Source organism: Haliotis rubra, unplaced genomic scaffold (genome assembly GCF_003918875.1).
Source record: "Haliotis rubra isolate DU_JTF1 unplaced genomic scaffold, ASM391887v1 Scf2108, whole genome shotgun sequence".
In the NCBI taxonomy this organism is placed as follows: Eukaryota; Metazoa; Mollusca; class Gastropoda; order Lepetellida; family Haliotidae; genus Haliotis; species Haliotis rubra.
Window position 1 is genome coordinate 39,093 of NW_025766124.1, and position 14,477 is coordinate 53,569.

General features: G+C 42.2%; 1 protein-coding gene and 1 long non-coding RNA gene across 2 annotated transcripts; one reads left to right on the forward strand and one right to left on the reverse strand.

The window, feature by feature from the left end:
* Nucleotides 1-12,640, reverse strand: LOC124276667 (oncoprotein-induced transcript 3 protein-like). The gene is made up of 5 exons (XM_046712308.1): nt 12,592-12,640; nt 11,956-12,162; nt 9,418-9,582; nt 8,374-8,517; nt 1-82 (listed from the first exon to the last, which is right to left on the reverse strand). The coding sequence occupies exons 1-5, from the start codon at nt 12,638-12,640 to the stop codon at nt 33-35; spliced, it is 615 nt and encodes a 204-aa protein (XP_046568264.1). The 3' UTR covers nt 1-32.
* Nucleotides 2,447-3,256, forward strand: LOC124276665. The gene is made up of 2 exons (XR_006898616.1): nt 2,447-2,610; nt 3,002-3,256. It is a non-coding gene; the product is annotated as an uncharacterized LOC124276665 (long non-coding RNA).
* Nucleotides 12,641-14,477: the final 1,837 nt, after the last annotated feature.

The following is a 14,477-nucleotide window of genomic DNA, read 5'->3' on the forward strand; positions in this document are numbered from 1 at the left end:
ATTTGATTCACTCCGGAACCCTTCCCTCTGTCTCAGACGACATCGTGGACATGACTGTTTGTGTCAGTTTCTACGACGAACCCTGCAAAAAACAAGATATAATCCAGGTGAAAAAATGTCGTCATTTACTATGTTTACTTCCTTATGAAGATGGGCGGCTGTCCTGAGAGATGCTCCAACAAAATGCTTACAAGTACCTAAAACAGTGGAAAGATTTTTTTTATAAGTGACTCCATGACCGCAAGAAAAATATTGTCCATTACGTAAACCTTAAAGGTGTGTTTGCAGTGGAAATGACTCCACCCCTCTTGCCCCGTCCCCTAGCCCCTACTAATTAGTACCTGTAGCCCCACACTTGGATGTTCTGTTAGCTGTGCTCACTCCCCTGTAACTGGATTAACTGCTACTATTAACTAACTCGTTAGATCAGGTGTTGGTTGTTAGTAGGTGACTAACGGTACTTGGTATAGATAATAGAGAATCACGGCTCAGTGATCATTATTGATCAGTAGATGATCACTGTTGCTAACAATTGACAAAACAAATATGAAGATTCTATATTTGTTTACATTCCTAAATATATTCATTCCGGTCTTGACACATTGTCTGAATGCAGAGTGCAGATCAGTTGTTTTACGCACCATACATATACTCTCCCAAAAAAGAAACGCATCATGAAAATAGCAACTTCATGTAGCAATGAATTAAAACGTGATTCATTTTACAAATTAAGGGTTTTGCTCTGTTTATGAGTCCTATGGTGTTTATGTTTTGAAACATCACAACAAAACGCACCATCCGTAAAATACCCGTATGTAACAGCATGATTTTCAATTTCGGCGTGTAGTGTCACAGAATACACAATTCACATGCAATGCAAGCGAAAGTTGGGGATCAGATAGTCTCAATGATGGGTATAAAAGGTTGATCGCTGTCTGTCGATTATTCACTGTATTTGGAATATTGTTGACGAACGCAAAATGCCACGTCTAAGTGAAGCCAACCGTCATATCGCCATTGGTTTGCTTGAAGCTGGCCAGTCTCAACGTGCAGTTGCCCGACGCATGAATGTTCACCAAAGCACCATTTCACGGCTCTGGGAGAGATATCGCCGGCAGAATGCGGTAGCAGATGCCCCTCGTAGTGGGCGACCTCGAGCGACCACTGCGGCGCAGGATCGCTACATCCGGGTACATCATCTGCGTCATCGAACAGCTACGGCGATCAGTACCGCTCGACAAATACCCGGATTGAGGAGGCTTTCTGCACAGACCGTCAGGAACAGCTTGAGAGAGGCTGGTTTACGTGCCAGAAGACCTTATTGGCCCTGTGCTTCGACAACAACATCGTCGACATCGAGTTCAATGGTGCACCAACGTTCAGGCCTGGAACCTACCGAATTGGCGTAGAATCTGGTTCAGTGATGAATCACGATTTCTATTGGAACGACGCGATGGAAGAATGCGGATGTACAGACGTCGACGTGAACGTTTCGCCGACGCTTGCGTTCCCAGGTGGACAGATTCGGCCGGGGCAGTGTTATGATGTGGGGGCGATCACCTGCCGTAGGAGAAGTGATTTGGTGATGATCCAGGGCAACCTGACAGCTCAACGGTACTGTGACGAAATCCTACGCCCACACCTCCTTCCAATCATTGATCGCCAGAGGGAGTTGTTTCAACAGGACAATGCCAGGCCCACACAGCACGTCACACTAGAGACTTCCTCCAGAACCACAACATCAATGTGCTCCCCTGGCCCTCAAGATCACCGGACTTAAACCCGATCGAACATCTGTGGGATGCCCTGGACAGACGGGTGCGACGCCGTAACCCTCAGCCCCTGACACTTCAGCAACTCGCACAGGCACTACAGGCAGAGTGGGCTGCGATTGGGCAACACGAGATTCTGAGACTTATTCGTTCGATGCCGAGGCGATGCCGTGCAGTTCTGGATGCCCACGGTGGTCACACGAGGTATTGACTTCAGCGCCACCACACGTCTCCATGTGACACTCAAACTGACTTTCCTCGAGTTGGTGCCAAAGACGGATAAGTCTGCATTCCCAGTGTGCAATTTCGCTATATTTCATTGACTCATAAAGCCTACAAGATGTTTCAAAATAAACATAAAAATACAGATGAAATTCCTATATGCCTTTCTTTTTGGGGAGAGTATATTATCCATCATATGTCCAATGGCACACCGGTATGAGTCAAGATTTCTTTATACAGCAGATGAAGGAATAATTAGGAAATTCACCGTATAGTCTCCATATCTAAAATGACTTTGCAAGTTATGTTGTCAAAGACGTGCAGAAAGGTTCAGTTTTTTACTATTTTCATTTCCTCTGGGGAAAGTCAGAACAAACAGAAACAATTCAAACAATCTGTCGGTGAATGTCTCAAATCGTCCCCAAGGAACAATATGAGCACCACACTTTAAAATGAATAGCCAACTGTTCCCTTATCATAAATATTATATACCTTTAATAGGTATTATGTTTTGAAAAAATGGAATGTTAATAACCTTTTAATGCCAGTTTAAGAATATTCGATGCACCAAAGGAGATGGAACTGCTGCGTGGAGCGACCTAATTATGAGATAATGGTAAATGATTCCAGACATATTCAGCTACATAAGCACTCATATATCATGTTATACCTAAACATTTTGCAACTGATGGTTGAGCATGATGGTAATAGTCAATCTGTGTCGATAGTTCCTGTTTAATAGTCATTAGTCATATTTCCATAATGATCAGATTCGATCATAGCATTTAAATCATTCATTCAAATCACTATCAACATCAACATGCAGCTCTGGTTTTCAAGACACAGGGAAGCAGGTTTGGATGTTTTAAAATATCAAAACTAAATCAATGTATAGAATAATATCAATCCAATGTTCACAAAATTCAATTTTTATTCTGTATTTAATGTAGAATAATTTTTTACAATTACATTATTTTGATACAATACGATGTGTTCTTTTGGTTTAGGTTCGACCCGTCACAGAGTAGAGGTTAAACAGTTACCTGAAAAACGGAGCCTGTCCTTATAAGGAGTCTGGAATATAATCTGGCCTACATGTGGTCGGTTGTTCGTTCATTACACATGTCCATAATACATGCATGTTGAAGAGAACTGTATTTGCATATATTTGCATATATCCAGATATTTCAACATACTGAATGTCAATATTCTACTCATGTTATCGATCAGTGTAATATTGCAATAAATACGTTCAAATGGCACCTCAATTACATCTTTCTTGAGCTGGAAAAGTTTAATTCAGCTTACTTGCTGATGTCACTGGTCATGGTTAGTTTGAAATTGCGAGGCTTAGATTTTATTTGTACCTTGCTCAATGATTTTCTACTCAGCATACACTGCATAAATATGGGGTAGGTTTTCCCAGAAACTGCGGAAGTGATATGAAAGTTTGCATTCTTGTCTATGAGATGCTGTGAAGAGAGCGAATGGTAGGGGTAGCCTAGTGGCTAAATAGTTGGCTCGTCACGCCGATTCCCCAGATGGGGTATTTGCCCATTCCTGCTGTTCCCCGCGTGATATTGCTGTAATATTGCTGAAAGCGGCATTAAGCCATACTCACGCTCTGCAAAAAAGTGAGTCCGAAATTTGTTACCGTACAACTGGTTTTGCACAGTTACGGCCCTTCATCCATATTATGTCAGGTTCATAGGCGTCAGCAATGGGGCCAATCGAAACATCGCCATAGGCCGCCTTGAAGCTGGGGAGTCGCAGTCTGCAGTTGCCCGGCATCTCAACGTTCATCAGAGCACCATTTCTCGCCTTCGGGATCGTCTCCTGCAGACCAATTACGCCCAAAATTCCCACCCATGCCCAGTACCGCTATATCCCGAGTTTATCACTTGTGTCATCGTCTTGCCACAGTCATGGAGACTGCACAACACATCCCTGGTTTGAGAAGAATTTCAGACCAAACTGTCAGGAATCGATGGAGTGAAGTATGGATTCGACGAAGAAGGCCAGTTGTCGCCCCTGTGTTGAGAGACTTCCATCAGCGCAATCGCTTGCGGTGGTGTGTCGTTGAGTCGAAACTGGAACCTTAGAAACTGGAGGCGAGTCACGTTCAGTGATGAATCACGATTTCTTCCTCATTGGCGAGATGGAAGACAGCATGTTTACCGTCGGAGAAATGAACGTTTTGTCCTGAATGCATTCGACAGGTCGACAGATTCGATGGATACAGTGCCATGGTGTGGGGTGAGATATCCAGCACACAAAGATCAGATTTAGTGGTGGTTCAGGGGAATGTGACAGCAAATCGGTACATAAACAAAGTCCTTGCACGTCACATGCTGCCGATTATGGACCGACAGAAGGTGTTGTTCCAGCATGACAACGCTACTTCACATACAGCACGCGTCACGGTCCGCTACATTGCCAATTCTTACGTCAATGTCTTGCCATGGCTTTCCCGATCACCAGATCTAAACCCAATAGAACACATGTGGGATGAAGTCGATCGACGTATACCTCAACGTCATATCACGCCTCAGACACTTCCACAACTGGCCATCGCATTTGCAGGAAGAGTGGGGAAGAATTCCGTAAAGAGCGACTTCGTCGACTTATCCAGCCTGTGACGAGACGGTGCCGAGCAGTAATTCCTGCCATTGGTGGCCATACAAAGTACTGACTTTGGCGCCATCTTGTGGACTCAAGCAGGGGCGGATACAGCTTATTGAGAAAGGTGTGTGTGCGTGCGTGCGTGCGTGCGTGCGTGCGTGCGTGCGTGCGTGCGTGCGCACACACACACACACACACACTTCAGTTTCACGAGAGTTTCAATGGTCATAAACTTTCAGGACAAAAGGGACCCCCTCTGGATCCGCCTATAGACACACAACAATAAAGGCCGCTGTTGGCGAACTCTTTGTCTTTAGACGTGTGAATTTTCACCTTTTTACCACTGAACTTACATGAAATAAAATTGCTCTTAAACTATCGCAATAAATTCTTCTAAAAAAATGGCTTATGCGTTTCTTTTCTGTGAAGAGTGTAGTTTCACATATTTGTATGTAGTGTTTGAACGGATTTTGAAGTGATACACATATAAGTCAAGGTTTTATGTATGTCAACGTCTTTAGTTTGAGGAACACGACGTTTCGGAGAATCGTTGACTTTGACGTTGACATCAATAAATTCTTGCTTTCACATATGTGTAGATCACCCAGGTGTTGATTCCCATATTAATCAGTTATCCTTTATGTAAACAATGCCCCAAGGTTACATATTGTCACAGCGTCACAACCTTATTGGTCTTCATACTCGCGTTCCTGTTGCAGCATTCAATATACAATTGTGCTCTCATGTTGCTCCTAAACTGTTTGGGGGCATTGTCGTGACATCCATTATCTTCAGGAATATATATTTATAACCCATGTATGATTCTGACTAGATCATGAACACGTATTTATGAATCACTGTCAAACAGTGATGATACAAGAACATGTGATCCTATATATTGTGGGGGGGCGTGGTTGGCGAGCTGGCTAAAGCGCCAGGCTAGTGATCCGGCGAGCTTGAGGTGGCGGGATCGAGCCCACCTGTGACCGGGTGTAAAACCTTGTAGTCAACTTTGTGTGCAGACTCTTTCAGTGTTGTCACAACTCCTGGTGTACAATACACAACCCTGTGCACTTAAAAGAACCCACGAATCCGTTGGTACATGACCAGATGGTGGCCGCATGAATACGTGCAAACACCTAGTTGCGGGTACAGCAACGTGCAGTAAACTTGGACAAAGTACTGTGACTATGTGTCCAAGTCCACCCTAGCTGCCAATGCGTACCTCGTAAGGATGGGAACGCCACACTAACTCGGTGCGCCTAGTGGCTGCAAGAGTTTTATGATCCCCAGGGAGTTGAGATTGATAATACGACGTGCCGTTGAGACTGACATCCAGTGATCGAGGGAAAAACAAATCGCCTTTGAGCAGCTGAGATGCGTATGTTTGACGTTGTTTGTCTATTAAGAGTCAGGAAACAGATATATGTTACAAAGTAACTCAACACGGTCCTTGAACATTCAGGTTAGAATTGATCTTGTATACGTCCTGTCATGAGAGGCGATAAAGGGACAGGGTGGTCCGACTCACTGCCGTGGTCTGCTGCATGTCATCGTATCCCAACTGCGAAGAGCGTGATGATGTCATCCACGAGCAAAACAACATGACCATGACGCCTTGGTTCCACTGACACACTGTCTCCAGGGGAAAACTCAATTGTTGAAGAAATACAATTAAAATGGCAATTTGTTCAAAACAATTTATAAGGCGATGTGAAAAGGAATTACCAAAATTGTATACAGGTTTACTTGAATCTGTTCTGGCTTCACAACCACAATCGAACTAAACGTTCACGTTGTCCTCCAAGGATGAGATGCTGGCTTTTAACTTAAAATTACACGATTTGTACATATATCAGGTATAGGCGGATAAAAGGAACATGTGTTTGTTCAACAGGAGTGATGTACGGTTATGATTCCAAAATATACACAAAACAAAAGGCACTTTTGGAATATGCAAACGTGGCCTTTAAACACAAATGATGAGACAATGATTTCTGTATGCATGTATCCATTTAAAACGCACTGGTGAGAGAAAAGCGTTATGTCCCAACAATCTTATGACTTCTACTTGTTCAAGTTTCAGTATGTACCTTTTCTGAAGAATATAATGTCTTGCGCGCATGAAAGTTTGGTTGCTGTTTGTTGGTGAGGGTGTGTGTTTCAATCTGACGGATTCGAACGTAAATAGTATACCAGCTCAAATCTTTCCATGCCGTATATTGGCTCGAAAAACATAAATTATTTATTTACAGGAAAGCAACAGAGATGTTGTAGTTATTTAGCGACCAGGAAGAAAAACGATTCGACATACGTTTAAAGTAAAAGACAATGTTCGACTCTTGTTTAAATGAGCTGTAATCAAATCCTATTACGCATCCCAAATCCTTATCCTCATTGCAACCCTACTTTTTGCCACATGTCAGATCTTCCACCGACCCGGGGTCTGTACATGTGCTTTTTGGTATAGAGCATGGCAAGCATGGCTGGCGCTGTGTTGACCTTGTATAGACTTGGAGGGTACGGCTATGAATGATGAAATAATCTAACAATTTAACATGAACTCTATAACTAAGCCATCAGCATTCCGAGGCCGGCCATCAAAACCGCAACAGTTCCTGTACCACCTGTGGAAAGTAAGGAAATCACAATATTGTTTCACAACTTTCATACACAATACATTTATCCCAGTCTACAAATTCATAGGCGTTTCTTTCACGTTATATCAAATGACGGGATTTCACAGGTTGTGAGTCAGTGTGCGAGTTGTGTATAGAGTCACATTTAGAATGGAACAAGTGTTTGGCATGATAAACCAATGCTTTTTGATTTTCACAGCTTATTGGACGTTTCCGCCTAAGGGATTCTATTCTGCGTTCTTTTGCACTGCCGTTGTATGTTTAAACCAGCCACCTGCCGCGCAGAATTATAATGTGTCAACAACATTCACAGTGTCTTGACAACAGTAATACACACTTAGGGTGCGTTCTCACGGTGCGACTTGTAGGATAGAACTTGTAGTAACAGCAAATATCACACGTCAATGTTATTTACGTACTTTTTAAATCGCAGAGATTATCTCGTATGACTCGGCAACATGGATTCGTCGAGTAAAGAAGAAACGCTAGCCTTAATATCAGTCTACATATCGCAGTCACTAAAGAGAAGAAGAGAACGCCTAAATCGGTCCACACTTGAATTCTTAGGTGGATCAAGGCTGGAGCGTAGAACTCGCTTCTTGAACACGAAGATCCAAGGTCATGAAGAATTTTCTCCCTTTGGACAATTAAAATTTAAACATTTTGTTGGAGAAAATTTCGCAATACATTGGGAAGAAAAGTATCCCCATGAGAAACAGCATTCCGGTTGTATATTCCATAGACATTCCTGTGACAAGTAAAAACCTATAAACAACTCGGTTATTCTTCTTTTGGTAAGGTCGATTTTTTGTCAGCCGTCACGCTCAGGTGGACACAGATCAAAGCGATTTCATTGGTCGAGAACTTGAGACTTGTAGTAGGATTTAGGACAAAGCGGTATGCGATTTCAAATCGTTACGATTTGGGTGTTCTGACGTTGCAATTTTGTTGCATGCTAAAAGTTGAAGCCACAAGTCGCACCGCGAGAGCACATCAAAAGAGTAAGTGCTAAATATGCTGATGCTAGTGGTGGTGGTGGATAGGTGTGTGTGTGTGTGTTCGTTCATGCGTATGGGTTCGTACATACATACACGTCTCTATGAGATTAATATGTATACCTTTTTGGAAGTTTGCTTCTGAAGGTACAGGAGAGTCCACACAAGTATGATTTGCCTTCCCGTTCTCGTGTTCCGGGCTGGTTGTCTCCCCTTGCTCTCGTGTTGCTTCCGTTAGCGTAGAAGGGGAACAGATGCCATATATACCTGTCAGTGGAGTTTGTGTTGGAAGTTGTGTTGACAAAGTTTCCCCAATAACTACTGCATAATTATATTCAAAATATTTTTGGTTAATGTGTTTGAATGATTAATTTCATTTCTATGGCAATCCTGTTTGCAGAACGTATCTACGTTGGCAATACACAGAACATGAGCGCTTCACTATACCGTATATATTCATATAAAGATTTCTTCCATAATCAACAGCTTCTGCAAGGAGAGTGCAATGTTGGTTCTTCCTTCCACCATTTAATTACTATTTACAAACAGTGGTCTACTTACGACAGTTTGATCAGAGGTCCAAAGTGTATTATGGCAGTCGACAATAGACTTGCCTTTGTTTGTGACGGGTATCACAGGTGGGGCAGAATTCGTTCAACACTTCACGAACACCTCACTGCAGTAGTATCCGATAGTGCTTCATGCACACATGCTCGTGATAAAGTCGGAAATGAATAGGACACATTGACGGACCTAACGCATGAATCACCATCACTGTTGACAATACCAAGTGGGCGAGAAAAAGTGAGAGTATTTTGAGATAGACTTTAAATTAACAAAAACTGAGAGAAAACAAAACACCTCATAGATGCATCATAAAGGTGGTTTAAAATTCAGCTAAGGTCTCACACTTGGTATCCTTTATGATATGGCCTATGCAATTTGTTTCGCAACTTACATTTAGCTGTTTTCTAGGTTTTGTTCTAGGTCAAGTAGTCATCACGCTATCAGACAGATGTTGCTAGTCTTCTTAAGTACCTTAAAGAATCTGTCGACCAAATGTAATGCCAACCTCTACGAAAATCCCTTTCAGGTATTTGGGAAGTAGTACATTTAACTTGTGCAAAACAATCACCAGAACCAAACCCTTTGGATATTCTAGCTTACCAAAGCAGTATCTCTCGGAGCATCCGTGCATCTTCATTAGGTAGTACACATAGTAATGGCCACAGTTCTTCACCCGGATTGTTACTTGCTTCCTGCAAGGGTCGTTGTAGCCGCTGACGCACACTACTCTGTACACGGTGCCGTCGTTGATGGATGGGTGCGTCCCTGAAACAGATGAGGTGATACGGCTTGGATGTTTCGGTGAGTAGATCTATCTATAAACAGTAAGATACATCCAGTTCTGACTTGATCATGTTCAAGGGGGCGGTGGGGTAGCCTAGTGGTTACAGCGTTCGCTCGTCACGCCGAGGACCAGGGTTCGATTCCCCACATGGGTACAATGTGTGAAGCCCATTTCTGGTGTGATATTGTTTGAATGATTGCTAAAAGCGGCGTAATACTCAACTCACTCACTCACTCATGTTCGGGCAGCGGAGTCAGCTGGACAAAAAACCATCAAAGTGGGGTTGGGGGGTGGGGCTGGAATGTGTCTATGCTGTATCGGCTATATCCAACCTTCAAATAATAATACGTTGTTGACTTGTTGCGAAATCATGTTTCACAAATAGCACGACCTTCCAGTCAGCCATTTAATATCAGTTCACCTTCAGTTACTGAGGGGGGTCGTGGGGTAGCCTAGTGGTTAAAGCGTTGGCTCGTCACGCCGAAGACCCGGGTTCGAATCCCCACATGGGTACAATGTGTGAAGCCCATTTCTGGTGTCCCCCGCCGTTATGTTGCTGAAATATTGCTAAAATCGGCGTAAAACCAAAACTCAGTCAGTCAGTCAGTCAGTCAGTTAATGAGTTTTTAAACTTGTGTGGGTTTTTTTTGTGTTTAACGCATCAACACTATTCCAACTGTGTGACGGCGGTCTGTATATAATCCAGTCTGGACCAGAGAATCCAGAGATCAACAGCATGAGCATCAATCTATACAATCAGGATACGATAACGATAACGATAGACTCCTCTCACCACAAGCATGCCGGGTTGCTGAAGATCAATTCTAACACGGATCTTCACGGGTCGGGTTTTTAAAGAAATTGACATAACTGATACATTTAAGAATATAAATTGTAAATAGAAAGTAAAAATTTGATTTTGAAGGATGAATAAATGACTGTGATTGTTTGTGGATGTACCTTCAAAAGGGTTTGAAGTAGGGTAAACTAATTATATCCCTAAGAGGGTAAGTCCAATTTCATTCAAAGTATTGTTCATTCTGTGTGGTTTTAATCGTAGAATATTTGTTCTTTTAATGTATGGGTAATATGTACAAAAATATGCAACAGCTGGATGATGTGTGTAAACCCAGCTAAGGTCCATGCAGGAAGCAGAAGTACTGTTAGTCCCCATGGTTCCTGGTATAGTGTTCTACCTTCAGTTGTTGGTGATCTATAGTCCTTCTTCATATTGTATTGCTGTCTATATCTTTTTATGATAAAATGTAAGGTTTCAAGTACAAATCGGTGATACTCTTGTAGTTTTACTGTCCATTGACGACAAGTCATCTTCGATAATCTCCAGGGTATACGTTACGAGAAATCTCCACTAGTAGGTTCCACTACACTAAATGAGAATCACCTGCTGAGCCGGACCGTATGTGAACAAGTGAAGAGAGACAGAGACATGTGACAGCTGTGATTGGATGAAATAGTGTAAGATGTGTATTTTTTTTAAAAGCACATCCAACCAGTAATTAATACTGACCACAAATTTAAGTATTTAGTGCTGTGATTTGTATCACCATGACTTATGCTTATTGTGTGTAGGGATATTTTCCAGTAGGTGACATTTTGTGCGGAGCTGGGGTTGATATGTTCCGCTTCCTGTGCTCACAAAACAAGCCGGACAAGTTGGCCAGATAGTGTGTTTTATTGTAGTTTAAAGGCCAGAGTGGAATGGCTGTTGATAGCCTGGATAATCTTTCAAAAATATAAGGTTACTATAGAACTTTAAGGGAAAAAATTTGGTGTTGTGTAACCAGTACCCTGGATGCATCTATGGCTCGGCCCAATAATTTTATTAATTCCATTTGCTGGCTCCGCATTCTCACAGTAGCCAATCAGCTAAACCACCGTAACAACCGATCTTGCCAGTGTCAATAAAGATAGCGGTCGCAGTGCGACTCAGATTTGGGGGGAAATCATACAGACAAATTGACAGATCTGAAACCTTAAAAAATATATGCAAGAACTCTTTTTACCCCTTTCAGAGTACCTCAACAATTATGTTGCCAAGTTGAATCGGTTAGATAAAAGGAGCGAAAGTGAGTTGTGATTGATACGCTCAACTTCCCAGCGTAGACACCTGATTGGATAAAAAGCCAGCCAAGGGAGGTAATAAAATCACGGGGCTGAGCTGTAGATGCATCCGGGGTATAGTGGGGATTTTATCGGAACGTATACCCTGGAGATTATCGAGGATGACGACAAGTTTACATGTTCTAAATTTATTTAATTTTAATGAATAAACTGTTCTCGTCACGATATGACTGAAATATTGCCGATGTGACTCTTGATATAAACTCACTCACCATTCAGCCAACCGGGGTAGTTTGCGCCGCAGCTGTTGATGTCCACGTGGGATGTCGGCATCTCCAGAGACCCATGGTAGTTGACCACCTGGTACCAGTTCTCCGTGATGTAGCGGTCACACTCCTCCGGCTGGTAGGGACATTTAGGGCTGCGTCCCCCGTTGTCGTAGATGTACTTGTGGTCCACGCAGGGGTCGGATGTTGCCGCTGACAAAAGGTGAAAGATATTAATATCTGTAATCGGTCGGGTTTACATTTACCAATGTCAATAGGACGTAAACGGATGATGGTACTATTTCAACCGGTTCCTGTTAGTGTTTAAACGGACTAAGATTTTGTTGTGCTTATTTGTTTGGTGTTTAAGCCGCTCACAACAATATTCCAGCTATATGGCGCCGGTATGTAGAATAATTGATCATGAACTTCGATCTAACGCCATTGGGATATGATCATACGTGTCAACCAAGTCAGCGAGCCTGACCACCCGATCCCGTTAGTCGCCTCTTACGACAAGCATGGGTTGCTGAAGACCAATTCTAACCCGAATCATCACGGGTACCAGACATTATGAAATCCTATGACCAAATAAATATATGTATAAAAGGAAGAGTGGTGGTAAAACCTTAGATAGCTCACCTGTGAGTTGCGCTATCATAGCAATAGTGACAATGAGTTTCTCTGCCATGTTGGTAACGCTCATGGCGGATCTGTGTTACGCATATGGAAGAACTGTGTACCCGACCACGACGCAATGTCACGCTATATTTTCTCAACAAAGGTGTTTGGTAAACTGCCAGAGCAATGCTACCTGAAATGCTTACTCGCATTCACATATAACTGTCTTACGTTGACCTGGCTCCTCGGGTCAAGAGCGACTAACGGGATCGGGTGATCAGGCTCGCTGACATTGTTGGCAGATGTCATCGTATCCCAATTGCATATATCGATGCTCATGATGTTGATCACTGGATTGTTCGGTCCATACTCGGTCTGGTGCAGCGTTAAACGAACAAACATTTGAAATAACCTCTTTAGAAATCATTGCAGCTGCAGTTGCGAATGGTGAATATACCATCCGGATAGGTTACGTTGGAGAAGAATGTAAGGAACAATATCACGATCTATGAACTCCAATTATCGAGACATATGTCGCCCATGGACCGATGTGGTGGTGGTATTGTCGTGGTGCAAAGTGAAACAATTATGACTTATCCACAGAGAAACTGTGGGTGTTATATCGAGGTAATGTAAATAATAATCTATTGTTTCACAGCACTATAGTTAATAAGACTCTTGAGCCTTTATGCATATTGTATAATATATATGGGCAAGGTAATAAATTTAACAGATGTAATGCAATTACAGCACTATTTGATGATTTATGATCCTTTATGATCAAATAGTGTTGTAATTGCATTACATCTGTTTCTGTTAAGATTCAGTGGAAGTTTATAGCATTATGCTTAAACCATTACTGCAATGTTAATGTGAGTAGTGGTGTGAACGTTACCATATCAACTCCTCGAAGAGTAACAAACCAATCCAGAAAAATATGAAACTATCTAGAATGTGAATGACCATATAGGGTAAACAAGCGCATGTTGTCGTCCGCTCATATTACACCAATGTCAGCTGATGTGTACAGATCATATTTACATGCTAAAGTACTGTCGGAAATAGAAAAAAACTGTATTTTCTCATTTATCTCTACAATTTATGTAGTTGATATGTGCAAGTGTGAAATATCTGTTAAACTAAGTTCGGCCTAACTACAGTGTCAGTGGTAGGGACATAAGAAACGTAGAAAAAGGACTTTACTGAGGAGAGATTAGTGCTGAAATGAGCGATACGAAGCGTCCAAAACGATTTATTTGGAACACACCATGGCTTTATGCAAATCAGTGTGCGACGATCTTGTATTACAAAGGACACTTTTATAAATGCCCAATTTGAAATTAGACGTAGCTTCATTATATACGATAGCTGGCGTAAAAATAATAACTTTCATGCTAAAACTATGAAGGATGTAACTACCATGGAGTCTCACTGTAACTATAAAAAGAAACAGATAGGGGGGTTCGTCTCAAAAGCAAAACCTGGAGGTGTGTCGCAGACGATCGTTGGGGTCGGGTTGGGGGATAGAGATATCAGCTAAGATGAGATAATCCTTTAGGGCAATTATACTGGGAAAGTACACGGCATGTCATAACAATCTACAGTTCTGTAGATTTTCGCGTTTGGGTCGTCATGCCACTTATATATTTTGAGACATTTAATACGATGCGTTGCTATGGTTATCAGGTATAATACTCTTTTTACATATCTCAACGTAAACTTTATGAAAGAAAGACACGTAAGATGTTAATCAATAGATGAGACATAGTCAACACACATGAAAAAGCACAAAATATCTTTGAGATGCCCCCTTGTGCCTGTAGGCAGCACATGCATTTCATGCCAGGTGAGTCGACGGTCCGTCGTCATACCTGGCTGAGCGACCAAATTGCCATCTATAGTCTGAT